Source organism: Notechis scutatus, chromosome 11, assembly GCF_049901735.1.
Source record: "Notechis scutatus isolate UNSWTSFEM ecotype Mainland chromosome 11, rNotScu1.2, whole genome shotgun sequence".
Taxonomy (NCBI): domain Eukaryota; kingdom Metazoa; phylum Chordata; class Lepidosauria; order Squamata; family Elapidae; genus Notechis; species Notechis scutatus.
In genome coordinates this window covers 2,506,443-2,534,107 of record NC_142019.1, presented here as the reverse complement: position 1 = coordinate 2,534,107, position 27,665 = coordinate 2,506,443, and the positions used below count along the sequence as shown (strand labels likewise).

Sequence of the window (27,665 nt, the reverse complement as noted above, 5' to 3'; positions counted from 1 at the left end):
GCCTCACAATGCAACAAACAAAGACATGCGTTCAATTTTGCAGCTACTAAGATTGTCGGACAAGCAGGTACAAAAACAGCCAGGTAAGAGATTGAAGCCTGGGAAACATCCATCAACAGGAGTCCTGATTTACCACCAGCACATCAATTACTTAGGAGGCAAAGGGCTTGGCAGCACAAGGAAACAACAGCTTACTAGCCAATCATCAATACCCCAATCAACAACTAAAAAGCTGTACACAGCCAAGCACTGTATAAATACCACACACAGAATAACCGAAAGCATACACTCTGCTAGAGAGGAATTCCCTGAGGATGGTCTCCAGCCCAAGTCCGAATGAGTTCAGAAGACTAAACCAGATTGGATCCTGCAACGTTATCCTGGGATAGGTATGTACACCTTTATTCGCTATTAGAAACCTGCTTGATTAGACCATCTTGATGAGCCATGGTGGCGCAGTGGTTAGAGGGCAGTACTGCAGGCTACTTCTGCTGATTGCCAGCTGCCTGCAATTTGGTAGTTTGAATCTCACTGGCTCAAGGTTGACTCAGCCTTCCATCCTTCTGAGGTGGGTAAAACGAGGATCCAGATTGTTGGGGGCAAGAGGCTGACTCTGTAAACCACTTAGAGAAGGGCTGTAAAGCATTATAAAGCGGTATATAAATCTAAGCTATTGCTATTGCTATTCCTTCCTTCCTTCCTTCCTTCCTTCCTTCCTTCCTTCCTTCCTTCCTTCCTTCCTTCCTTCCTTCTCTCCCAGTGATTAGAATGCAGTATTGCAGGCTAACTCTGTCCACAGCCTGGAGTTCAATCCTGACCAGGCTCAAGGTTGACTCAGCCTTCCATCCATCTGGGGTGGGTAAAATGAGGACCCAGGTTGTTGAGGCAAAGATGCTGACTCTATAAACTGCTTAGAGAGGGCTGTAAAGCACCGTAAAGTGGTATATAAGTTCTATTGCTATTGGTATTCCTTCCTTCCTTCCTTCCCTCCCTCCCAGTGGTTAGAATGCAGTATTGCAGGCTAATTCTGCCAACTGCCAGCAGTTTGATCCTGACCAGGCTCAAGGTTGACTCAGCCTTCCATCTTTCCAAGGTGGGCAAAATGAGGACCCAGATTGTTGGGGGCGAATATGCTGACTCTCTGTAAACCTCTTAGAGAGGGCTAAGAAAGCACTGTAAAGCAGTATATAAGTCTCAGTGCTTTTGCTATCTTTGAATGGTGTGGACTGGAGGTTTATCATTCATGTCGTGGGCTGGGAAGAGGACTTGGGTGGGGGAGATGTTTTTGTTGGAAGGCTTGTGTTTTGTTCTCATAACAAGTACTTAGGAGAATAATAACACCCTGGTTAGGTGTGCCTCATGGTCAATAATTCATTTCCAGCTGTGCTGATCTGCTGGCTTTTATCTCAACCGCCATAAAGTGATGAGGATGTGATAGAAGTTGTTTAGAAGTTATTAAGCGATGGAGACAAAGTTTTATCCTAATAAGTACAGAGGCTTTCTAAAATAGAAATTGATGGGGACAGGGGAAAGAAAAAAACAGGCAAGGGCAGGAAATGGATCCTGGTGGCAGAGAGGATAAATTAATCACCAGAAGGAACACAAGATTAATATTAATGAGCTTTCCGTTCTGAAGTTGAATGTCAGTGTTCAAAGTGACCCTGGGCTGGAGGAGAATTGAAGGAGAACAAGGGATAAGAGATTAGATTGCAGGCAGAAGCCATTCGTAATGCAGGAAAGGCCGGGCTAGGAATGAAAAGCTGAAGGGATGCTACTACAGTCCTTCCTCTGAGGGGCTGCCCCAAAGAAGAGAGCATCAATCTGTTCCCCAAGGCAGGGCAAGAAGCAACGGATGGAAACTCATCAAGGAGAGAAGCAACCAAGAACTAAGCAGAAATTTGGCATTGGGTATGTCTAGTCTCATGAAAAGAAGGACTAGGGGTGACATGATAGCGGTCTTCTAATATCTCAGGGGTTGCCACCAAGAAGAAGGGGGTCAATCTTTTCTCCAAGCACTTGAAGGCAGGACAAGAAGCAACGGGTGGAAACTCATCAAGGAGAGAAGCAACCTGGAACTAAGAAGAAATTTCCTAACAGCTAGAACAATTAACGAGTGGGACAGTTTGCCTCCAGAAGATGTGGATGCTCCATCACTGGAGGTTTTTAAGAAGAGATTGGGCAATCATTTGTCTGAAACAGTACAGGCTTTCCTGCTTGAGATGAGGGTTGGACTAGAAGGTCTCCAACTCCATTATTCTGAGTTCCAAGTAGAGGTCCATGGTCTTTGGTTTCCATGGATTGGCATCCTGATCTATCAGTTGAAGCCGACCAAGTGTCTATGTCAGCATTCCAACTAAGGAACTCTAAACCCATAAACTCCGAGACAAGCATTTCCTCAAAGTTTCATTTTATTAGAGTTGTCATATTGGCACTTCTGGGAAAACCTGGATCTGAGAATTCTGGGTTTTCCCTTCCCCAAAGAGAACCAAAGATCCATCCCCTGCATCCACCAGTCCATCACATGGACCAATCAAAATATCGTCCCAACTGGAGACATTCATCCAAACACTCCCCTCCAGGTGCAGGTCTACAACATGTCCTTGATTCTCTGAGAAATAATGTTGTTGTGTCTAATCTTCCCCCTCCCTATGAAATTCTCCCCCTCCCAAATTCCCAGGCGCTGAATGGGGCAGCCTCGAAGCTTCAAAGCAAAAAATGGCTTCCAACGCTGACCGTCTATCCATCTCAACCCAGACTTTTGTAGAAGAGCTACATGAGCCTTTGGTATTCCAGACTCTGAAGGAGTGTAGTAACACCTAACAAAAAAATCTAACATTTTTGCTTTTTTTCATAATATCTGTTGGTCTGAAAAAGGGCTACCAGGTCCCTTCCACCCTCCTAAATCCAGGATAGGAGGGACAACCGCCCTTTTCCTCTGCTACATCCAGGATCTGAATTGCAAAATACATTGCATATGAAACTGGAGACCGTATTTATTTTCCCATGCCGCCATTGTTTCCCCGCAGCTCAGGCGGAAGGCAAGCAATGGTTGTCTTCCCTTCTGTTGATGCGAAGTGCTGAGAAGAAGAAGAAGAAGCGAAAATCACTGCCTTAAGCCAATGCAGGTTTTGCAACAGCAAAAAATCCCCTTACTTTCATGCCGTTAAAAAGAAAAAGAAAAAAGAGGAATGTTAACAAAAGCAAGGGTGGAGAAACAAATCCAGTGGACAGATGCTTTCCACAGCACCGGTCTATTGCTGAAGGGGAGGAGGAAACTAACAAAAGCTTTTCAGTTTAACACCTGTTCCTTTTCTCTGGGGGTACTAAGAGGCAGCTGCAAAACCAGCCAGTTAGCTCTTCCCTTACAGGGCCCGAAGCACAGATGCTCGGAGGATCAGCAGCACCCTAAAAGGAAACTTAGTTTTGGAGATGTCTATGGAGATGCTCGGTCAACCAGGCCCTGATTGTCCCAAAGATGCTTTTTCAAGAGGCAGCCTTCTGTTCAGCCTTCTTTTGACAGAATAACTCCAGAGATGCCAGGTTTGGAAATGTGGCTCTTTTTATGGACATCTTCCTCTAATCACTTATTTTTCTACGGATGGACACAAGAGGACTCTGTTCAGGTTTCTGACAAACCTCACAGATCCAGCTACAAATTTGTTTTATATACACACACACACATACACACAACACACTATATTTTCTTTTGCCTTCCTACTCTCTGGGCGTTGGGTAGGGGGTGCATTTGACTTGCTGCTCTGACCCACAAGAATTTAATCTGCAGAGACGTATTATGTTTCAGTACCATGGACAGCTCAACTTGTGGGGCGAAATAGAGAATGTCTGTGGGACAGATTTAACAGAATGACGGAGTTGGAAGGGACCTTGGAGGTCATCTAGTCCAACCCCCTGCTCAGGCAGGAGATCCTAGACCATTTCAGACCAATGGTTGTCCAATCTCTTCTCCAAAAACCTCCAGTGTTGGAGCATTTATAACTTCTGGAGGCAAATTGTTCCACCGATCAATTGTTCTCACTGTCAGGAAATTCCTCCTTAGTTGTCAGTTGCTTCTCTCCTTGATTAGAGGAAGTGATGTGACACCACTATCTCCTGCTTACAACACAGTCCCTTCAGCAGTTCCCAGAAGGTCACACACTCGTTTGCACTATCCAGGTGACCCCAGGACACAGATAAACCTCCAAGTGGCCTCAACGACTCTCTAAAAGGATGCAAATGACCAGCTGTCTGCAAGAAATATAAATCCTTCCATTCCCCACCAATCAGTCAGAACTTTAGAAGCTTCCTGGATGAGAAGCAAAATGTCTTCAACAAGAAAGTCCAGTTGTGTCTTTAAAAAGCACCTTTGGACTAGCTTTGGAGAGATTTTCAGCTCATCACAACAGAAGAACAAACCAATCCTGTCATAGGAAGGGCACATCTGTTTCAAACCAGTACAGGTAATATGTGCTATGGGTTCCCCAGTTTCTGCAGAGGTGAGCCAGATGTGGCAATCCTGTTTTTCCTGCTGAGGATGGCCAGTATGGGGGAGAACCTTGGTGTTATCACCTGTAACCTTGGAGAATTAAATTGTCCACCCCATTCTGGACTGTGGATCACTACTTTACAAAGCAGCCAAGATTCATGGCTCTTGTTAATGGATAGCGAGTTTGCTCCCTGCTCTAAACTCCCTTCCAAGATTGAATTTACACTTGGAGGCCAATGAACAAGCTGTCAGCAACCCTGGAGGTAATTTACGAGCCGGGGTTGATCCTTATTGGCACCAGGGACCCAAAGCAGCATTGCTGGGAATAAATATTGCAGCTCATTCCCACATCTTTGCTGACAGGTTTCACTCCAGCCTTCAGTTTCCTCCCAAGGAGACAGCAAATGTCCTTTCATATCCTTCGGGTGGACATTTATTTATTTATTTGATTTGTCAATCGCTTACAAGATAATAGGTATAAGTATATACATAGTTATGAATACATGAAATGGGTACGTATACGAAAATAAAAGAAACAATAGGACAGGGACGGTAGGCACGTTGGTGCGCTTATGCACGCCCCCTACAGACCTCTTAGGAAAGGGGTGAGGTCAATAGTAGACAGTTTAAGGTTAAAGTTTTTGGGGTTTGGGGAAGAAACCACAGAGTCAGGTAGAGTATTCCAGACATGGACCGCTCTGTTGCTGAAGTCGTATTTCCTACAATCAAGTTTGGTGCGGTTTACCTTGAGTTTGTATCTATTGTGTGTCCCATTTCCTTGGGGAACGGTTGAAAACAAGCCATAAGAAGCCACAAGGGGGAAAAAAATAATAATACAAGCTTTCCCCCCCCAAGGCTACCATCCCTTTGAAAGAAATATACACACAGCCAACCCGCAACAATTGAGCCCAAAATTTCTGTTGCTAAATGAGACAGTTCTTAAGTGAGCTTTGTTCCGTTTTATGACCTTTCTTGCCACAGCTTTAAGTTAGTCACACAGTTGTTTAAGTTAGTCACACGGTTGTTAACTGAATCTGATTTCCCCGTTGACTTTGCTTGTCTCACACAACTTTTGGACAGTGCATCCATTGTAAATACGAGTCAGTTGCAAAGTGCCTGAGTTTTGATCTCGTGACCACGGGGATGCTGCAATGGTCATAAGCGTGAAAAGCGATCCTAAGTCACTTTTTTTCAGAGCCGTTGTAACTTCAAACGGGTCACTAAATGTCGTAAGTTGAGGAATACCCGTATTTGAAACAAATGCATCAAAACCTCCATTTATACGTGTCAGGGTTCCGGTGATTGCCCTAATTAAATCATGAGCCTTGAGCCAAGCTTCAAAAGAATTATTAGGAGCAACATGTCCAGCACTAACCTGTATGAACCCAACTCTGAGACACATAATTTATTATCACCTATGACCCTGTTTGCCCCCCACCCCACTGGGTGTGTCATCAATCAGATTCTCCAACTGAAACACATTCACAGGCTGGGTGTCATCAATCACATTCTCCAATGAAGGATTTTCGAGAGCAGAAGATCCAGTAGCCTAGGCTACAATCTTTATAAGATAAGTGTGGAATGTGGTTCTGGCCTTCATCTACCCCACTGCTCGCTCAGGCCTTTCCCTCCCCCACCCCCGCCTCCTTCTTACGGCAACTTGGAAACAGGCATAGGAATGATTTACGAGTTGGCAATAGGAATGTCTATGTATAAAATGAGGAATACTAAGAGTAGTTATTTTACAACACGTATGCCAGGAGCGCCAATAACAACAATGTGCATTGAGAAAAGTTGCAAATGATGACATATATAGAATTTCTTCATACATATGTGTGTGTGTGTGTGTGTGTGTGTGTAATTTTGGGGATCAAAGTTCAAAGTCCTCCAGATCTTAAATTTTGTACTTTTTGAACTAATTGAACAATTTAACCTAAGAAATGTTACTGGCTATTGGGCTTGTATATATAGCGTCACTGATACCGCCATGTTATACTGTACCGTATTACTGTTGACATAGTTTTAATATCAAAATGATAATTTTGTATTAGATCTGAATGGCATTCTCATTTAAGAATCTTCTATTTATAATTCTGGTGTGTGGTTGTTTTCCCCTCGTTTTATATCTTTAGCATTTAGGTGACACACTTGAGCAATGCATTACGTTACACTGCAGTGTCCGCCATCAATTTTAACAACCTCATGATCTCGTAGCAATGGTGGAAAAATCTGAGTTTTAGCTATTTTTCGCAACATGTAGGCTAGGCTCTTCAGATTGGACGGGTTGTAAAATTGTCATCTTCTGGTGTTGTTTTATGCCGCTCCCTGGCTATTTTAAGATTGATTGATGGGACTTCCTGATCTTATGGAGAGTCACAGAAACCTGTTGGGTGATACAAAGATTTTTTTTTTCAATTTGCCTTTAAAAAAAAAAAAGTCTACATTTGGGAGATGTTAAAAGGGGAGGTTAATGGAGAATAGCTTTGGGAGATGCATCACAGTCAAGCCTTTGTTTAAATCCTCACCAAGATCTCAAAACAGACCCAAACTATACCTCCAAAATGAGACCAATTGGCCACCAAATTTTGGAGTGGTTGACAGATAAGCAATAGCACTTTAAGACTTATATACAGCTTCATAGTGCTTTACCCCTCTCTAAGTGGTTTACAGAGTCAGCATATTGCCCCCCCAGCAATCTGGGCCCCCATTTTATCAACTTTGGAAGGATGGAAGGCTGAGTCAACCTTAAGTTGGACAGGATCGAACTGCTGGCAGTGGGCAGAGTTTTCCTGCAATACTTCATTCTAAGCACTGTGCCATCACAGCCCTTCCTTCCCTCCTTCCTTCCTTCCTTCCTTCCTTCCTTCCTTCCTTCCTTCCTTCCTTCCTTCCTTCCTTCCTTCCTTCCTTCCTTCCTTCCCTGGGTCCCACTCTCCCTCCCTTCCTCCTTTCCCCCCTTCCCATTTAGCAATAGCACTTAGATTTATACACTGCTTCACAGGGCTTTCCAGCCCTCTCTAAGCAGTTTACAGAGCCAGCCTCTTGCCCCCAACAATCTGGGTCCTCATTTTACCAACCTCAGAAGGACAGAAGGCTGAGTCAACCTTGAGCCAATCAGGACCGAACTACTGGCAGTGGGCAGAGTTTCCTGCAATACTGCATTCTAAGCACTGTGCCATCACGGCCCTTCCTTCCTTCCTTCCTTCCTTCCTTCCTTCCTTCCTTCCTTCCTTCCTTCTTTCCTTCCTTCCTTCCTTCCTTCCTTCCTTCCTTCCTTCCTTCCTTCCTTCCCTTCCTTCCTTCCTTCCCTCCCTCCTTCTCCCTTTCCCACTTAGCAATAGCACTTAGATTTATACACCGCTTCACAATGCTTTACAGCCCACTCTAAGCAGTTTACAGAGTCAGCCTCTTGCCCCCAACAATCTGGGTCCTCATTTGACCCACCTCGGAAGGAGGGAAGGCTGAGTCAACCTTGAACCTGGTGACAATCGAATTGCTGGCAGTGGGCAGAGTTAGCCTGAAGTCTCAATAGCACTTAGACTTACATACTGCTTCACAGGGTTTTTACAGCCCACTCTAAGCGGTTTACAGAGTCAGCCTATGGTCCCCAACAATCCTCCTTTGACCCACCTCGGAAGAAGGGAAGGCTGAGTCAACCTTGAGCCTGGTGACAATCGAATTGCTGGCAGTGGGCAGAGTAAGCCTGCAGTCTCAATAGCACTTAGACTTACATACTGCTTCACAGGGTTTTTACAGCCCACTCTAAGCGGTTTACAGAGTCAGCCTATGGCCCCCAACAATCCTCCTTTGACCCACCTCGGAAGGAGGGAAGGCTGAGTCAACCTTGAGCCTGGTGAGATTTGAACTGCCACATTGCAGGCAGCTGGCAGTCAGCAGAAGTAGCCTGCAGTGCTGCACTCTAACCACTGCGCCACTGTGATGGCTTTCAAAATGAAGAGAATCTTAAAGAAGGAGAAGGAGGTTGGTAAAGCAAGAAGCAGGATGGAGGAGAATAGAAGACTTCCAAGGTCCCTTCCAACTCTCTTATAGGACAAGGGAAGGGAAGAAAACCAAGGATAAGAGTGTCTTCTCCTCTTTTCCATACCCTGCATTCGGGAAGGAGAGATCAGGCTGGTAGAACTTCTTTAGAAGACCTTACAAAAGATCTCAGATCAAAATAAATCAACCATCAATCTCAGTTGGGCCTCAAAAGCTGAGCATCTACAGGAGAACGAGAGAATGACTCCAAGGGAGCTATGAATCCAGCAACACATCAGCAAGCTGCTCAAATTTAGCACCTGGAACTCTCCAAATCCTTGCCAGAGGGGAGGTTTACAAACATGGAAGTTGCACAACTCCGCCTTCAATGAATAATTTGTGGATTTAAGGGGAATATATGGAACAGCAGCAACCGGATGCGGTGGGAGTTTAGCTGGTTTCTTTAATTATTCTTAAAGGGGTTTGAAAAGTGATTTTTAAATATCTTTTAATGTGCAGCAGGTGGGGGAAAGATAGCCGCCAATGCATGTAATAAGGAGCATCTGCAGAGGGAGAGATAAATATCCAGATGTTGGCTGCAATTGCATGATCCTTGCTGGTAAAAAAAAGAGGCCGAAGTTTCATTTGCACAGTTAAAGTCATTATCTTGACACCCCCGCTTGCCATCTTTTCATTAACATGCACATAATCAGCAAAGGGGGTCACAGAACAAGTCTTAGTTTTTATGGATGAGACTTCTGGAAAGCATCAGCTACATTTGGCAATCATGACTAATCACAGTTGGTCAACCATAGGATCGGTCCCTTTCCCCCTGAACCTGCAAGCCCAGAACAGCAGCTACAAAGAGACCAGAAGCTCAAATTGTGAAGACACACAAGCTAACTTCATGAACCACAGTGCTGGGTGTGTTGTCTCCAGCACACCAAGGTTCCAGTGAACCATGGTTTCTGGCAGAGGATCCTAATTTCAGTTGGCTTGAAGATCAACCCTGGCTTTGGAAGCTTCCTTGAAGACTGCATCCCAAAAACAGGCAGAACGAATGCCAATTTTCTGGGAAGATTTTAGGATTTGTAAGAGGTGAAGAGGGAGTCTTAAACATCTGCGTCAAAAGGTATTAAGCCAGAATGTCCAACCGTGGCAACTTTAAGACTTGCAGACTTCAACTCCCAGAATTCCCCAGCCAGTATGGCTGGCTGAGGAATTCTGAGAGTTTTGAAGTTCACCAGTCTTAAAATTGTGGCCCACAAGTTTTTAAGTTGCCAAAGTTAGACACCCCTGCATTAAACTGTCTCTGGGGGAACCAGACATATTTTCTACCCTGTGAAGATGGCACCTGAGATGCTGACAAGTTGAACCTGTACTAGCCCATTTTTTAAAGAGCCCAGACATGAATTCTCAGCAAGGAAAGGATTTCTGTGTAACCAGGCAACCAACCAACCAAACATCTATTCCGTCTACCTGCTTTTAACCTGTTGCTACAAGAAATCCCGGAAGAATTTAATTGCTGAATCACGGTGAAGCTAAACTTGGCTTGTTTCACTTGAGGCCTTCCCTCCTGTCACACAAGCAGCTTTTGGTAGCAAACAGAAGAAGCGAGGACGGCTGTTCCTTTTTTCAGGCTGGAATTGAAACGGTAACATGTAGAGCAGTTTCCCTCAACCTGGTCAACTTGAAGATGTGCGGACTTCAACTCCCAGAATTCGCCCGCCAGCCATGGAGTTGAAGTCCACGCATCTTCAACTTGACCAGGTTGAGGGAAACTGCTCCAGATGGTTACCACACTCGTGATAGCAGTGTTCCAATATTTGAGGGGCTGCCCTGTGAGAATCAAAGATATAGCTTGTTGATTTATTAGATTCAATAAACCCTATGGATGATAGGAGGCCCCAGAAGAAAGAGACACGAACCAAAGTTTTCAGCTAGAACTATTTGTAATCCTGCTGAGCCGTTGCTAACTGTGAAAACATATTTTTGCAAAGTATGCACTTGGATGGATAAGTTTAAAACAGGAAGAATGAAACTGTTGGAAATGAGGAACTGAAAGTAATATACACAGGTGTTTAAGGAAAATGATAATTAGTGAAGTTGTGAAGCATGTATGTGGTTAGAAGAAAAGTATAAAGGATAGGATTGGAGATCAGCTCCCTGAGCAGGGGGTTGGACTAGAAGACCTCCAAGGTCCCTTCTAACTCGGTTATTCTACTGGGAAATGTGTCAGCCATAACAAGTAATTCTTTGAAGAAATGGTAGAATTATCACCATTCCTAGATGCCCACATGTGCAAGGGAAGTGTGATGTCCCATGCATCATGATGTCACCCCACAAATGAGATAACCTCTGGAGTCTATGCGAGATTGCATGCTATGTCATGTGTCCATCAAAGTTATCCCTCTCCTTTGCATGATGATGTCCTAATTTGCTTCATGGGCAGGATGATCTCATGGGGTACATGAAGTCATCGAAGTCCTTATTAAATCCCTGTATTATTGAATAGAGCAAGGGTCTTCAGACTTAGCAGCTTTAAGACTTGTGGACTTCAACCCCCAGAATTCCTGAGCTAACATGACTGGAGGAGGAATTCTGGGAGTTGAAGTCCACAAGTCTTAAAGCTGTCAAGTTTGAAGACCCCTGATCTATCACCTATCAATCTATCATCTCTCTCTCTCTCTCTCTCTCTCTCTCTATCTCTATCTATCTATCTATCTATCTATCTATCTATCTATCTATCTATCTATCTATCTATCTATCTATCATCTATCACAAGGGTCTGCAAACTTGGCAAGTTTAATTAACTTGTGGACTTCAACTCCCAGAATTCCTGAGCTAACATGACTGGAGGAGGAATTCTGGGAGTTGAAGTCCACAAGTCTTAAAGCTGTCAAGTTGGAAGACCCCTGAATCTATCAATCTCTCTCTCTCTCTCTCTCTCTCTCTCTCTCTCTCTCTCTCTCTCTCTCTCTCTCTCTCTCTCTCTCTCTCCCCCCCTCTCTCTCTCTCCCTCCTAAGCAACATTTTTCCAGTGCTGTTGTAACATGGAATGGTCACTAAACAAAGTGTTGTAAGTCGAGGACTCTGAACGACAGCAGTTCATTTTAGGTAGCTGTGTCTTTCAGTTTTGAGTTGCTTCTCCTGTCTTCTGTCTGGCTGAAGCTCTTATCATGACAAGGCCTCCAGTGAATATTGTTCCACTTAACAGTTAGATTTCCTATTGATTTTTTAAAGTGTGTTGTAAAGTGATATGTACCCTGCCAATTGGCATGCACTGGGGGACTTTGGCAGAAGGAGGACACGGAGGAGGAGAAGGAGGAGGAGGGAGGAGGAGGAGGAGGAGGAGGAGGAGAACAACAACAGCAGGAGGAGGAGGAGGAGAAGGAGAAGGAGAAGGAGAAAAACAAGAAGAAGAAGAAGAAGAAAAAGAAGGAGGAGGAGGAGGAGAAGAGGAGGAGGAGGAGGAGAAGAGGAGGAGGAGAACAACAACAGCAGGAAGAGGAGGAGGAGGAGAAGGAGGAGGAGAAAAACAAGAAGAAGAAGAGGAGGAGGAGGAGGAGGAGAGGAGGAGGAGGAAGAGAACAACAGGAGGAGGAGGAAGAGGAGGAGGAGGAGGAAAAGTAGGTGAGGAGAAAGAGTTGGACCTTGCTAGTACTTGCTAGTACTAGTACTTGCCAAGTATATGTATACATCCGAACTAGACTGTTGTTTCTCTGTGTCCTAAAATATATGTGGGTATGTGGATATATGCACAATTTTTGGGTCATGTTTATGTAGTGTATAGTGGAAGTGGTGTCCCTTTGAGAGCTGAAGACAACAAAATGTCATTTTAACGTATGCCAATTAGTGTACATTCAGCGTGACAATGAAGTTATCCTAACTTGAAGGAAACATCTCCCATTGCCTAAAAACTAAACTGAGAATCTGAAAAGAGAAGGTCCCCGTGAAGAAAAACAGCTGAGAATCCACTTTTAGGTTGTTGCTAGGAAAACAACATATTTTTGAAGTCATCAGGGATCAGACCTGACTCCAAGAAGTCTATGGTTTTGCTCTGAAAGGCAGGCCAGAAATCTATTTCATAGTGGTAACTAATAAATATTAACTTGTACTGATTTTTATTAAAAAAATAAATAAACTACAACAAATAAGGAAAGAAGAGGGTTGGGAAGTTTAGTAAGGAAGTGGTAGCATATTTTACAACTCGGGTCCTAAATTAGAAAAAGAAAAGGGAAAATGTCTACCTAGATAGATATCATAGATAGATAAAGGTTCCAGGAACTCATGTGGGCCCTAAGAATGACATGTATGTGACTTTCCAAAAGCTGCTTCCAATTGAGATTTTTAAAATGAAAGAAGGAGAAATCTTGATGCCCAGAGGAAAAGCATAAGGTCCACATCTATCCATTGACTTCTGGATTGGATGAAAAAAAAAACACGGATCCAATTTGATTCAATTCAGTTTGACCATTTGACATCGGTGTCCAAACTGGTTTAAGAGCACCTGATTTGCTGGGAGCCTGCTGTTGAATTTAGTAGAGAAAATTAATTTCGTAGCTCAGCGGAATCACCTTGCAATCAAATCTCCCAGCCGAAGTTCAGCATAACCGTTGCCGTTGTAATCCTGGATATCCATCAAATTATGATTTTGGGTTGGGTTGGCCTTGGCTCATTCCAGATGTTTATCCTCCTGACCTCTCCTACTTTGAGGATCGTGAGGCCAGGACACCAACTCAAAGGGTTAGGGTGACTTTTGGACATTTGAAGGTCGTACATCCCTGGATTATTATCTCTCCCTCCCTCCCTCCTCCCTGCTTCCTTCCCTCCATCCATCCATCTGGCTTTTTTTGTGAATAGAGGCTGAACTGAGAATCCCAAAGACGACAAAACAGAGCACAATATGCCCATCAATTCCTTCTAATGCTGAACTCCTATTGGAGTAAGCGGGAGAAACTTAAAAAAAAAATTAACCAGTAGATATTGGCTGAGGCTGAACAAGTGGTGAGCAAAGGGGTAGTAACATATTTTACAACTTGAGGGTCCAAGATTACAAAAAAGAAAAGGGAAAATGTCTACCTAGATCAGGGGTCTTCAAGGAGTCTTGACAGCTTTAAGACTTGTGGACTTCAGCTCCCAGAATTCCTCCTCCAGTCATGTTAACTCAGGAATTCTGGGAGTTGAAGTCCACAAGTCTTAAACTTGTGTTTGAAGACCCTTGACCTGGAGAGATACCATATATCAAGGGTCTTCAAACTTGGCAAGTTTAAGACTTGCGGACTTCAACTCCCAGAATTCCTGAGCTAACATGACTGGAGGAGGAATTCTGGGAGTTGAAGTCCACAAGTCTTAAAGCTGATAAGTTTGAAGACCCCTGCCATAGATAGATAAAAGGCTCCAGGAACTCATATGGGCCAACTCTCCATGGCCAACTCTCCAGGGACAACTGTCAACGGGACAAGAGTTACACTAATGTCAAATAAATAGTGGAATAGAATAATTAAAGAAAGGATGTCAAAGGAGGGACAAAAAGAAAAGAGAATGACAAGAATTATAATTTTGTAATCATTTTAAACAATTAGATTGAATTGTTGAATTGATCTGCAGTGAGTTGTCCCATGGTGAGTTGACCATGGTGAGTTGGCCTGTGGTGAGTTGGCCATGACGAATTGACCATGGAGAGTTGGTTATGGCAAGCAAAGGCCCCCTGTTCTTTTTGGGGTGGTAGATGTGCTTTTGGAGGTGGGGAGAGGGTAAGATTTGGGAGTCATAATTGATGAAATTCACATTAAACCCCATCCTGTTTTAAGCAAGTTCTTCAAGAGACACAATGCATTTTGAAACTGAAAGGGCTTTAGTTTGGAGGCTACCAAATTGAGAGAAGGTGAGAAGTTGACCTTGTAGGACATTTGCAAGGCCCATCAACCCATTAGCAGTTTTTGGACTGGATCACTTTGGTTTGCATCTTCCTGGCTACGGTACACTTTCCATCTCCAGAAAACAAGCTGAAGGAAAGAACCTATCTAGGACAATGAACATGTTGATCCCAGAAGGAAAGGCAAGAGAACATCTCGCAAGAGAAGGAGAATCCAGCTAAGTTGGTGGTGCTGCCCAATCAACTTGGAAGCTTCATGTACCATCATCTAGCCAAGATTTAACAGCCAATACTTTTCTGACCAAGAATTTCACAAAAAGACTATATTCCAAGCACAGTGGGTATGGTCACTTTTGAGTACCACTCTACAACCATTGATGGCCCACGTTTGACCATCATCTCACTCCCATCCATTTACAAGATATTGCCAACTGAACCAACAGTTATATTCTTTGTTTGGTCTATTTTTAAGCTAAATCACCTCATAATGTCCACAATGGTCAATGCAAAACTCCAGAACATCACATTTGGCAAAGAAACATTTTCACAATGTGAAGAATACACAGACTATAACCCAGAGCCACCAAAAGTCAGAAGTGCATCAAGAAAACATTTTGGCAACCTCGGAATGATCACACCTTTGAGGCATCGAACTTACATGCTCCCAAACAACCAAGATCCTTAAAATAAGACAAATCAGGATCAAGAACAAGACAGAGCTCAACACAACTATAGGCACTTTTTTTCTGGCACATTTCTGCCCCATCCACTTCCTGCAACTTCTCTAATCCTCTTTACCCACAACCATTCGACAAAAGCACAATCAGAGCCTTGTTCCAGGTCGTTTAGCCCCATCCTAAGTATGGACGCACATCAAGAACCAGACTTACGTCTCGAAGTTCCTTCGCCACCTCCTTGAGTTCTTGCAGAATGCCTTCTAGCTGCCCAATCACCATTTTCATGCGGCCTCGGATGCGCTCCTTCTCACTGACGTTGGGGCCGTCTGTTGTGTTGTTAGTGCGCTTCCTATCCTGCAAGTCCCGGTTGTTCATTCTTCACAGGGTGCCGGGGAGCTGGGCCAGAGTTGTGTTGCACATTCTGCTGTTGCCCAACCAGATTGTGCCTCCACAGAGCCTCTCTTGGGTGGGGAGATCTCCACATCTTAACGCTCCCCCCTGCCCAGAAAGTCCCAGCAGCGCACTCACTTCCTATTCTTCGTTCTCCTTAGGGTCACTGGAACGGGCCAACAAAGCCAGAGAGAATGGAATGGGATTGAGGGGATGATGCACCCAACACACATACATCTCCTCCAACTTGGGCACCAACCCATCTAGATAGCCAAGGTTTGGAATCACCATCGGTCCACAAACCGGTTTGGGAGAGAGAATGCCACAGACCATGAGCTTAAAAAAAAAAGGGTTAAGGTGTGTTATTTGTGCTCTGCTTCTGCAGAAGGAAGCCAGTGGTCCCTGCCAGTCTCTACGCCATGTTCTCCTTCCCAACAGAGAGGGCGCCACCTCCAGCTACTTCATCACTGCTCTTGGGGAGAATCCCTGGGAGATCTCGGGTCTGGATTCCTTTCTCAGGGTCTTCTCCACCTCTGCCGCCCGGGAGTCTTCTGCATGGGTAGCTTGGTTCGACTGCCATCCGTACAGCCTGGGCAGACAAAGAGGGTCATGCAGCAATTCCAGCCCAGCCAGGCTTTGGAGGTGTCTTGTTGAGATCTTAGGAAGCTCCTTAAAAATGAGGAACATGGGGAGAGTTAGCCTTCAAAGGGGGCATTGGGGAGTTGCTGGAAGCACGGAGTATTGCACACCATTTCCTGCAGTGTTAGAGAAAAGAGAGAGAGAGAGGAAGGGGGGGCAGAAATTAGCATCATGAGAAACTGCTTTGGGGAGGACACCACCAGCCTTCCAAGTTGCTGAACTTCAACTTGACTGGGTGTTCCCATGGTGACTCCTGGTTCTTCTTCTTCTTCTCCCCCCCCCCAGAAGAATTACCTTCTGCTCACCCAGAAGAGCCACCAATGGAGTTCAGCTCTGTCTTTCAAGGAGACCCTGAGTGAGAAACACTCCTGCTTTTAGTGGGGGGGGGGTTCTCCTTCTTTGGGTCTTCCCTTCTGCAGGAAGTCCTCTTCCCTATGAATCATCCCAAGGTGATCCCACCTGGAATGGGAAACCCTGACCTGCACCGGCAACCCTCAGCCACCCCAACCCGTGAGGGAGTGCGCTGATTTCTACACACCGTCCAACGGAAACTTTTAGACCTCCTCTCTTCCTCGGGGGCCCCTGATCGAGCAAAGGTTCTGTGGTTCCAACCGATTTTTTGGGGGGGTGGGGGTGGGGGGAGTCCAAGAAAAGATCAGCTCCCTTTCTATCCACTAAGACGACTTATAAAAGCGGCAACTTACAACCACAGTAGCTGCTCGGGAACCCACTTCATACTAAATGGATCTCTTGGCTCTTCCTTTCAGCAGCACCTTTGGATGCCAACCAGATTCTCAGGTTCCATTCCTGTCCTCTGAGACCAAGCGACAGTGGACATTGGTGGTTGAGGCATCAGACACATCCAATAAAAAAAATAGAAGATTAAAAAAATAAAAATAAAACCACCACGTAGAGCAACCCTCCCCCACGGTTTCTCAGGTTGAATCCTTTAGCTCTTGAGGATACCTCTTGAATTATTGCTTTATGGTTTCCTTTTAAGCAAGGTGGGAGAGACGTGAAGAAATTTTCCCCCCTGCCTCTTGCAACCAGCTAGAGGGAGTAATCTCTTCCGTTCAGTAGCTCTGGCTTTGCAGCCTGGCCATCTGCAGAGCAGAAGGGTGCGATCCCATCACTTCCGCGGCCCCCCAGGCCTTGAGTCCACAGGTGACCATGGTTCCCAGCTTGGGGCAAGAGGGTCTGGGAGCCCACGGGTGTCCTTAATGCATTGGACGCCAAGGGTCAGGGATCTCCCAACAGCAACTGGAAGCAACTTGGAAGGGCCAAGCCAAGGGATGGAGAAACGGAGGAGGAGGGAGATGCTTCTGCTGGAGCCCTTAATAGATGCTCTTGGAGACCACGGCTTGCATCATGGTAAGAAGAAGAAGAAGGGCTTGGAGCAAAAAGCTGGAGAGAGCGAGAGACAGAGAGAGACCGGGAGAGAGAGGGAGGGAGGGAGGGAGGGAGAGAGAAAGAGAGAGGGAGAAAGAGAGAGAGAGAAAATACACTCTTCTTTAAAGCTCCCAGACTTTGAGTGACAGCGAGGCAAGTCCAGTGTCCGGATTCCAGTGCTTGCAGGGCCAGCTAGAAGGCAAGGAAGCAGATGCTGACCACTTTCACCCTGGTCCTCTTCCCACTTGGGTCTCCTGAGATCTGCTTGAGCGTCTTGCATCGGCCGCAGCTGCCCGACACCCTTCCTCCTCCTCCTCCTCCTCCTCCTCCTCCTCCTCCTCCTCCTCTCTTGCTAGTGAGCGGTGGAAAAAATTGCACTGGAGGCTTCTCCCTCCCTCCTGACATCCTCACAGTCTGCCAGCTTGAAGGCGATTGCTCAGCTCCGAGATGCTAAGCTGCTGCTGCTGTGTCAGAAAAGGAGGCAGGGCCTTGGTGGTACAGGGGGATTTAAAGGGCCAGAACCTCCTGCATCCCAGCTGATAGCTGCAAGCAGGAGAAACCCCTCCCCCCTCCCCCAAAACCTTCCCTGTGTGTGTGTGTGTGTGTGTGTGTTTTTTTTTTAAGCCAATTACAAACGTAGTTAAGAAAGGTACAATTGGAATAGATCTCTGGCCAACGGTATGTATGCTATAATAGAATTATAGAACGGCAGAATGCAAGGCTGGGAGGAGACACTTGGAGAGCACCTAGTCCAGCCCCCTGCTTAGGGCTGGAGCCCACTTTGGTAGCTTCTTCCTTAGAGGACCATCCCTTTAAACATCTCCAGCAGGATTGAGCCCCTTGTACCACTGTCCTTGCTCTTACCCTTTGTAGATCATTCCTGATCTTCAACCAACATTGACTTCCTTCCCAAGTGGTCTGGTCTTCTGAAGAATTGTTTTCTATGTGATGTTCCTTCAAGTAGATACAACAAGTGACCATTCAAAGTTACAATGGCAGTGTTAAAAAAAAAGTGATTTATGACTGTTTTCCACAATTAGGACTTTTGTAGCCTCTCCATGATCACAGGATCAAAATCCAGACATAATTGGCAACTGGTTCATATTTATGACGGTTGGAATGTTTCCTGGAGTCAGACGAACCCCATTGACCGGTAAAGTCAATGGGGAAGCCAGATTCACTTAGCAACTGGTTAGTAACTTATCAACTGCAGTGATTCACTTAGCAACTGTGGCAAGAAAGGTCATAACACGAGGCAAAGCTCACTTAACAAATCTCTCACAGCCACAGAAATTTGGGGCTCATTTGTGGTGGCAAGTCAAGGACCACCTTTGTAAAATTGCAGAATGCAATGGTGGGGGAAGGGTCTTGGAGAGCATCTAGTCCAACCCCCTCTTCAGGGCAGACATCCACTTTTTGTAGCTTCTTCCTTAGAGGTCCATCCAGCTTCTTCTTAAACATCTCCAACATCATTGAGTCCCTTGTTTCCTGATCTTCAGCCAACATCTACTTCCTTGCAAATTAAACCTCTTGGCTTTTGTCTGTTTTCTTTTTTCTACATGGGGGTCCTTCAAGTAGTTATTCAGTCTCCAGGGAGCCTTCTTTCCTCTAAGGTTCTCTAAGGTCTCCAAGGTTTCCAAGCTTCTTCAAAGTCTCCTTGTCATCTTGGCTGCTCTGTTTAGAGCATGTTCCAGAACCTGTCAGGAATCTTCTCAACTCACGGTTAGTAAACTGTGAGCTGAGATGTTTCCTGCCAGGTGGGAAAAGATCAGGTGCACCCATGAAGATGCAGTTAAACTGATGTATTGCTAGTCATATCTATGCATAGCACCTGTTTAGGGTGAGATATGGATCAACGGAATTCAAGGGAGGTTGTACTGATTTTCCTTGTAGCGATAATTGGGATTCCTGATCCCTCTTTCATTCTGCTCCCAGGTTCTCCCACTTCTTTCCAGAATGAAAAAATATATATTCTGGACCACTTTGGTGCTTCAAGAAAGGAAGTGCTATGCGTTTATGTCCACTACCATTCTTTTTCCTGGTAAAAGGTGAATTTCAGAAACCTTCCTCCAACATTACTGGCATCCACAGCATGTGGTTGACAGAACAAGGGTGTCATTATGACACCCCAGATGTTGCTGAATCTCAGTTGCCCTAGAAAGCAGGATCAATGGTGAGGAATCTGGGGATTTAGAACAAGGGTGTCATTATGACACCCCAGATGTTGCTGAATCTCAGTTGCCCTAGAAAGCAGGATCAATGGTGAGGAATCTGGGGATTTAGACTTCAGGCACAGCTGAATCTCACAAGTCTACCCTAGTGTTGTATCACTGATGGAATGGAAAAGTAGGAAAGGGACGATAATACAGTCTTTTGTCTTCTTTGCTCTCATCAAGCAGGAAAAATGCTAATTCCTGAAGTTCGTTCAGGTATAAATACACCTGCTGGCATATCCAGAGATATTTGGCCGTATGTTCAGTAAAGATTAAGATGTCTGTCCTTCATAATATGATTCTTATCTGTCTGTATATTTGACTCCAATTTCCCGTAATTAACACCGTTGCAGTTCCTTGTCATGTTGTCTCAGAGATGGGAGAAATTGGAATAACAGCCTGTCAAGAAATTCTGGGATGTCCACTTAGACATTGATTATCCAGAGAAGGGATGACACCTTTCACTCATCCCCTTCCTTTTACTGGGTGATCTCCTCTTCCTCCTCTTCCTCCTCTTCCTCCTCCCCCACCACCGGCCTGGAAAAAACGCTACAGAAACCCCATATACACATCTAGAAGGTTTCCTGCTTTTTATAGCTGATGATCACAGGATATTCGGGGACAGTATATGTGTGTGGGTCAGCGGTGGGATTCAAATGTTTTTAATACTGGTTCTGTGGGTGTGGCTTGGTGGGTGTGGCATGGTGGAACCTGCTGATTTACCACCTCTGGTGTGCGTGTCCGTGTTTGTGTGTTTACGAATTTTCAGATAAACACCTCCTTGACCAGATGAAGAAAGGCTGTTTCCATATGAATCCATTCGGAAAACAACGAGAGTCGCAGCCTTCCAAAACTAATTTATGGGAGGTGGGATTTGGGATGTGATGTTCAAATGCCTCTCCCAGGTTTTCATCTCTACTGGAGGTTATGAAAAAACCAGGCTTAGGTACGGCCTGGAAAGATGCTCTGAAAACCAGGACAGGTAATCTGATATTTGTGTTCATCCAATTTGTATTCCTCAGAGAAGGATCACATCAATGTGCGGTACTGAAAAGTAGATTTGAGTCTTTATTATTCTGTAGTGTAGGTTGTACTTTCAGAACTGATGACTAGCAACCATGGAAGGATTAATCACCCAAAATTGTTTTGGGAGTTGCATTTTATGTCCTCTCACCACACTCTCACTTCCTCTCCCCCTCTCTATCTTCTTTCCATGTTTGTTTATGTTTTTTGTTAGAACATGATTCATTGGGTGCTCTGCTCTTGAGGGAAGAATGTAGAGTTAACAGAGACAGGTTCTTGCTCTCCTTTCTGTGTCTTCCGAGCTTCCCTGCCACAGAATCTCAAGAATTTATCTGAGCCCTCCAGACTGCCCCCAAATCCCCTAATTTCACATGTATCTATCAATCCTAATCCCGAAACTGTAGGATGGCATCCAATCCCTTTGAAGAAGTCTTCAGCTATCAGGATGTTGCTTCGTAAGTTTGAGCTGCTGAAGAAACATCAAGCTAACCTTTTTGGACTAAGAAGCAGGATGTTCCAGGAAGTCCATTGACTTGCAACCATTTGTTTATTCTACTTGATCAATTTGAGATGATGGATGGGTGAATGAATGGCTAGAAAGATATAGATTGATGATCATGATAGATAGATGGGTAGACAAACAGACAGACTAATAGATACAAATAGATAGATTGATAGATATTGATGATAGATGATAGATGGATGGATGGACGGATGGACAGAGAGACAGACAGACATGCTAATAGATAGACAAATAGATGGATAGATATTGATTGATAATATATAGCTAGACAGCTAGATAGCTAGATAGCTAGATAGCTGGATAGCTGGATAGCTGGATGGATGGATGGATGGATGGATGGATGGACGGACAGACAGTCAGACATACTAATAGATAAATAGATGGATAGATATTGATTGATAATAGATGAATAGGTAGATAGATAGACCAATTTGAGGGAGTTGTGAACATGGTTAATTATTTTAATTCAGTAGCATGGTTTCCTCTGAAGGTTTCATAGCTGAACACCCACACAGCAAATTAATCAATAATCTGCTGAGTGCAAGATTAATTTCAAATAATGGAACTGAACAGGACGCATTCTGACAGATGAGAAACAAATGAAAACGAGAACCGGCAATTGATTTAAATAAATAAGAGATAAATAAGAAATGCAGGGTATTTAACCATGTAATAAAAACGGAGGAGGAGGAGGAGAAGAAGAAGGAGAAGGAGAAAGAGAAGGAGAAGGAGAAGGAGAAGAAAAGACAGGTGTGGATGCCTTTAGATAAGAAACGGAGTATAGTATAGTACAGTATATTCCTATAGTAGAAGATCGCTTTGTCAGGATGACATTATCAGACCTATTAATTGCTCAGCCAGGCTAAGCTACAGGTGAGTTCAGACAAGACAGCGAGCTGGTTGTTAGTTTGCTATTTTTGACTTTCCTTCTAGGAAAAAAAAAAAGAGCAATAAAATCCACGATATTGAACCTGTTATGGTAAGAGGGGGGAGGGGTAGAGAGACATTTGAAAAGAAAAACCTGTATTATGGAATTGCATCTGCCTCGACTCAGCAAAGCTTCTTGCCTGCTGAACAGGTTCTTAGCTGGTGACAGCTGGTGCAAAACAAGGATACACACACACACACACACACACACACACACACACAGTTAATTGTGCATGTAAACCATTAAAGTGGTAACAGATGGATAAAGGTGAAGCCACTTTGCTGAATATAGGCGCACGTAGAAACAAGGTGTGAGGCAGATGATTGGGTTCAGCCAGCTTTTGCAACACAGGATTGTCGTCGGACGCAACACCTCTGCAGATATTGTGGGAGAATAACTCTGTCCATTCAGAGCTGAAAACTTCGCTGTCCTTCCAGAGTTCCTTTCCTTCTGAATCCTACGATCAGGGGTGGGCTTCAAAAATTTTAGCAGAGGGTTCTCTGCTGGGTGGCTGGGTAGGTGGGTGTGGCCTAGTCGGCCTCCTGCACTACAGCAGGGTGGTGTTTTTTGCCTTCCCCGGACTCTGGAGGCTCTCTGGAAGCTGGAAACAGGCCCACTTCTGGCCTTCTCGAACTTCCGGGGGCCTGTTTTGGATGTAGGTAAGTGCAGGACGCACGCTACCTGCATCCGAAAACAGGCCACGTGGGGACTCCTGGGAAGGGAGGGGTGGGCGGGGCCAACCAGGAGTGGGATTTGGGGGTTCTCCAAACTGCACAGTATCTTAGCTTAAGGGGATCTCCCGAACCCTGAAAACCCCCAATAGTCCACCCCTGCCTATGATCCCGTTGATGAAGTTCAACCTTGGCTTCTGCATTCTGCTTGGAGCGACCGGTGACATTGAGGGAGGGGCAGTCACCGTCGGGTGATGTCACTCAGTGAAGTAGGAAGCGTGAAAGGCCTCTCTTGAACCCAGCTCCATCACAGTGGTTTGGTAAATGTCACATCAGAAGGATCAATCCCTAGCTCTGAGTTTTCCTCTAGATCGGAGGTCTCCAAACTTGGCAACTTTAAGACTTGTGGGCTTCAACTTCGACATAGCTGGCTGGAGAACTCTGGGAGTTGAAGTCCACAAGTCTTAAAGTTGCCAAGTTTGGAGGCCTCTGCTCTAGATCTAGCATGGAAGCACCGTTGGTTGTCTATCAGCCTAGTTGCCCTCAATTTAGCTCGAATCGAGCAGCCCTCACAACCTTGGCGCTTCAGAGAGTGTAAGACATAAGAGCACATTTCAGAAATGCATGTTTAATGTTGATAGGGGTGTAGCAATATCTGTAGCACTCTTCTATTCGGTGTCAGCATGACTATTTCATGTACAGAGACTCGAAATACTTGATGGAGAGCTTGTGAGTTAGAGGACTTTTTCGAAATCCTCACGCCACGTCTATGCTAAATAGAGTGGTAGGTTAGATGGCTTTGTGTGATCGGTTCACCGACTCTTCAATGCCCTTTTGTTTCTAAATGGCTGTGATCTTTATATTTTGCCTAATAAATAAACATCCATGGCACAGCGGGGATGTTTTTAAATGTCAGTTTCTGTGCTCAGTTACCAAATTTGATAGTTTGCAAAAGACTTAGATGGGGGAAGGAAGGAAGGAAGGAAGGAAGGAAGGAAGGAAGGAAGGAAGGAAGGAAGGAAGGAAGGGAGGAGGGAGGGAGGGAGGAAGAAGGGAAGGAGGGAGAGGGGAAGGGAAGGGAGAAAAGAAGGGAGGAAGGAGGGAGAAAAGAGGAGGGAGGGGAAGAGGGAGGGAGGGAGAAAGGAAGGAAGGACCCTCTGATGAACATTTCCTGGTTGATCATCTTGTTAATTTGATGGTTCAAATTTTCTGGGATAATATGAACAGATCCAACTCATTTTATCAAGAACTATGCCAATGGAAGGCAAGGCCATTAGAACATAGAATAACAGAGATTGAAGGGACATTGGGGGTCATCTAATCCAATCTAAGCAGGAGGACCTATGGCTGTCCAGTCTCTTCTTAAAAGCCTCCAGTGATGGAGCATCCACAACTTCTGGAGGCAAGCTGTTCCACGGGTTAATTGTTCTCACAGCTAGGAAATTTCTCCTTAGTTCTAGGTTGCTTCTCTCCTTGATTGGTTTCCATCCATTGTTTCTTGTCCTGCCTTCAGGTGCTTTGGAGAATAGCTTGACTCCTTCTTCTTTGTGGAAGCCCCTTAGATATTGGAAGACTGCTATCATGTCACCCCTAGTCCTTCTTTTCATTCAACGAGACCTACCCAATTCCTGCAACCATTCTTCATATGATTTAGCCTCCAGCCCCCAATTATCTTTGTTGCTCTTCTCTGCATTTTTTTTCTAGAGTCTCAACATCCTATTTATATTGTGGTAACCAAAACTGGGTGGAGTATTCCAGGTCTGGTCTTACTAAGGCTTTGTAAAGCGGTATTCATATTGATTCTATCCCTCTGTTAATGCCGCCTAAGACTCCGTTGGCTTTTTCAGCTGCTGTTTTGACTGTAAGCTTCCTTTGGTTCAATTTCCATAACAAAGTTTTGAGCAGCAGAATTTCCAAAATGGAATATAAATCATCTCTAGAGGGTTCTGATCAAAGCTGTTTGTTTAATATTGCATTGTTGTTAGCAAAGGGGAGGACTCTTACACCACTCATAATTCAAACACATTGTGCTGGAGAGCTGTTCTTGGGTTTCATCAGTTAAAAAAAGAAAGTTGGCAATTAGCCCTCCTGAAACCTCAGTTAGTGTCCTTATTCTGTTGCTATTTATGGAGTCCTGATTATTTTTGATGACTTAGAACTGGGATACTATTAGCAAATGACTTTGCTTCAAAAATACCGAACAATTTGTATGCCTGTCAATAGCATTAATGCCTGCCTGCCTGCCTGCCTGCCTGAGTGGGTTATCTGTGTACATATATAGAACTCAACTAATATTGTTCAAAATTTGTCCTGTCTAAGCCTACTAAAGATCATGAATTTTCGAAGGCTCCCGCAGCCTCATTCCCCTCACCCAATTTCCCAAGTGGGCTGCCAAGCCATAAAAGGTGAGCACCATTGCCTTATGACATGAAGCAAGGCAGTTGTGTTTTGTTGACTTATAAAACCTTAGTAAGAGCACTAATACTGTATCCTATTTTGGTCCCCACATTACAAAAAATGGGTGGCTGAGGAATTCTGGGAGTTGAAGCACACAAGTCTTAAAGTTGCCAGGTTTGCAAATCCCCGATTTAGACCTTAGATCTCCAGCCATCAGAGGACACTAATTCAAAAGATCAGAAGGAATCCTGATCTCCACAACAAAGAGTAAAAATAGATAGACGCTTGAAACTAGCAGTATCTCTAAGATGGATACTGGTGTACTTTTTCCTTCACAGCTGTCGTTCCCTTTTCATGGTGCTTGATACATCACTGTGTAATCTTGCACATATTCTTTTGCCACCTGTCACTAGAGTAGACATAATTTCTAATTAAACACAATTATTTGTTGAGTGATATATTTCTTTGCTCTCTTTTCTCTCTCTCCCTTTCGTATTTTATATTTCAATGCCAGTCACTCTATCATGGATTTGTCAAGTCTCCAGTCCCAGAAGATTATCTTTGAAAAATGTGGAAGCGTAGACATACCTACTTCAATTTCAGCTTCGGGGGCACAACAGTTTGTGCAGCTGTGCTCCGGGCATCTTAATTCCACGTGAATCCTAATATGAATAGGCTTGTTCCTACATTTATGTGACAATCCCAAGCATAGTGGTGTCTTTAGGATGCCAGATGAGAATGAAATACTGTTGAGCTTTATGGGACTAAAAAATATTGTCATGTTAGTTACTGCCTTTCTTTTCCCATTGGCTGAATTCTCTCTTGGAGTTGTCCCATCCTAGAATTTATTATTTATTTTGGCAAAAATCCTTTTCAAATTCCATATGGGAGGAGGGAGGGAGGGAGATGGGAGGGAGAAGGAAGGAAGGGATCCCCCAAAATCAATGGATTAGGAAACATCAAAGGGAACATGCCAAAGAGATGGGATGTGTGTTGCTGTGTTGCTAGTCTAGTGAAGAGAAAGACCAGGGGAGAAAGGATAGCAGCCTTCCAATATTTGAGGGGATGCCACAGAGAGAAGGGAGTCAAGCTATTTTCCAAGGCACCTGAAGGCCAGACAAGGAATAATGGATGGAAACTGAACAAGGAGAGATTTAACTTGGAAATAAGGAGAAACTTTCTGACAGTGAGAACAATCAATCAATGGAACAGAAGTTGCCTTCAGAAATTGTGGGAGCATCATCACTTGAGACTTTCAAGAAGAGATTGGACTGCCATTTGTCGGAAAGGGTGTAGGGTCTCCTGCTTGGGCAGGGGGTTGGACTAGATGACCTACCAGGTCCCTTCCAACTCTGATTATCTGTTATCTGTGGCATTATAGTTTGCTGTTTTCTGGGGTCCTGTAAAGGTATTTGCAATGACCTTTGAAGACAGCTGGAAGAACTGCAGACTAGATAACAGATAAAGGGCAGCTGAGTCCATGGAAGGAGTGTAGGCATGGCAGACAACTTAGAAAAGACCTTCCCTTGGTTTGCAAAACCGAGGAGGAAATGTGCTTTCAGCTTGCAAGATTCTATTAATGTAATCTTGCAATAGAGATACTTATTCTAGGAGTATTTTTTGTCTGGACTATCTCCCTATGGATGCTAAGGATGCTAACATAAGCCTTCAGAACACAAAAGTATGTTGAATCCAGCACCTGGACTTTGAGAAGAAGAGTAACTATGGATGAGGGCTGATCGAGGCCGATCAGAACTGCATCCCTCTCTCAATTTCATGAGCCTTTGGTGGTAGCCCTGTTGTGGTTAGCCAGCAGCAGGTGCAAACGGCTGAGGAAAGCGGGGACTCAGATGAGGGGCCAGGACCATTAGGGAGTGGACTGCTGCCTTCAGAGATTGTGGGGGCTGGCAGCAGCAATGAGGAGGTTCCCGAGGAGCCTGTGCCAAGTGCACATGCGTTCAGGGTTGCTTGCAGGAAAGAGCAGCTACAACAGCACGGGCAACTCGGGAGTAAGGCTGCAAGGCAATGGCCCCTCCTTCAACAAGATAAAAGCCAGCTGTGAACGAACGTACTTTGCAGAAGGCAAAGACGTTTTGAAACTCCAGCCTCGTGGACATTCCAGTATCCTGAGTTTGTATTTGAAGATTCTTGTATTGCAAATTATTTCTTGTCTGTTATCTTTTGGCAAGTCTCGCACAGTTTGGCAAGGCTTGTGCTTATCACAGCTCATTATTTTTGCAGAAGCATTACAAGGTTTCTGTTCCTTTTGGATTGTGTTTGATTTGTCGGGAAAGGGCGTGGGTCAGAACATAGTTCAGGCAGGAAACCCCATATCATTTCAGACAAATGACTGTCTCTTCTTTAAAACCTCCAGTGATGGAACATCCACAACTTCTGGAGGAAAACCGTTCCTCCAATTAATTTTTCTGACTGTCAGGAAATTTCCTCCTTCATTCCAGGTTGCTTCTCTAATCCA

At 44.6% G+C, this 27,665-nt stretch overlaps 1 protein-coding gene across 3 annotated transcripts in view; it reads right to left on the bottom strand.

Annotated features, from left to right (window-relative positions):
- The window catches only part of INSYN1 (inhibitory synaptic factor 1), a 65,427-nt gene extending 47,552 nt beyond the window's left edge, over window positions 1-17,875 (bottom strand). Inside the window, exons 1-2 of one of the 3 annotated variants that reach the window (XM_087972520.1) lie at window positions 16,750-17,875; window positions 15,230-16,161 (exon numbers count right to left, since the gene is read on the bottom strand). In XM_087972520.1, the coding sequence (XP_087828646.1) occupies window positions 15,230-15,391 (162 nt within the window). In that variant the 5' untranslated portion in view covers window positions 15,392-16,161; window positions 16,750-17,875. Of the gene's footprint in view, window positions 1-15,229; window positions 16,162-16,749 lie in introns of those variants that run through there. The other 2 variants (XM_087972524.1, XM_087972521.1) reach the window with 2 other exon arrangements.
- Between the last annotated feature and the right edge of the window lie 9,790 nt (window positions 17,876-27,665).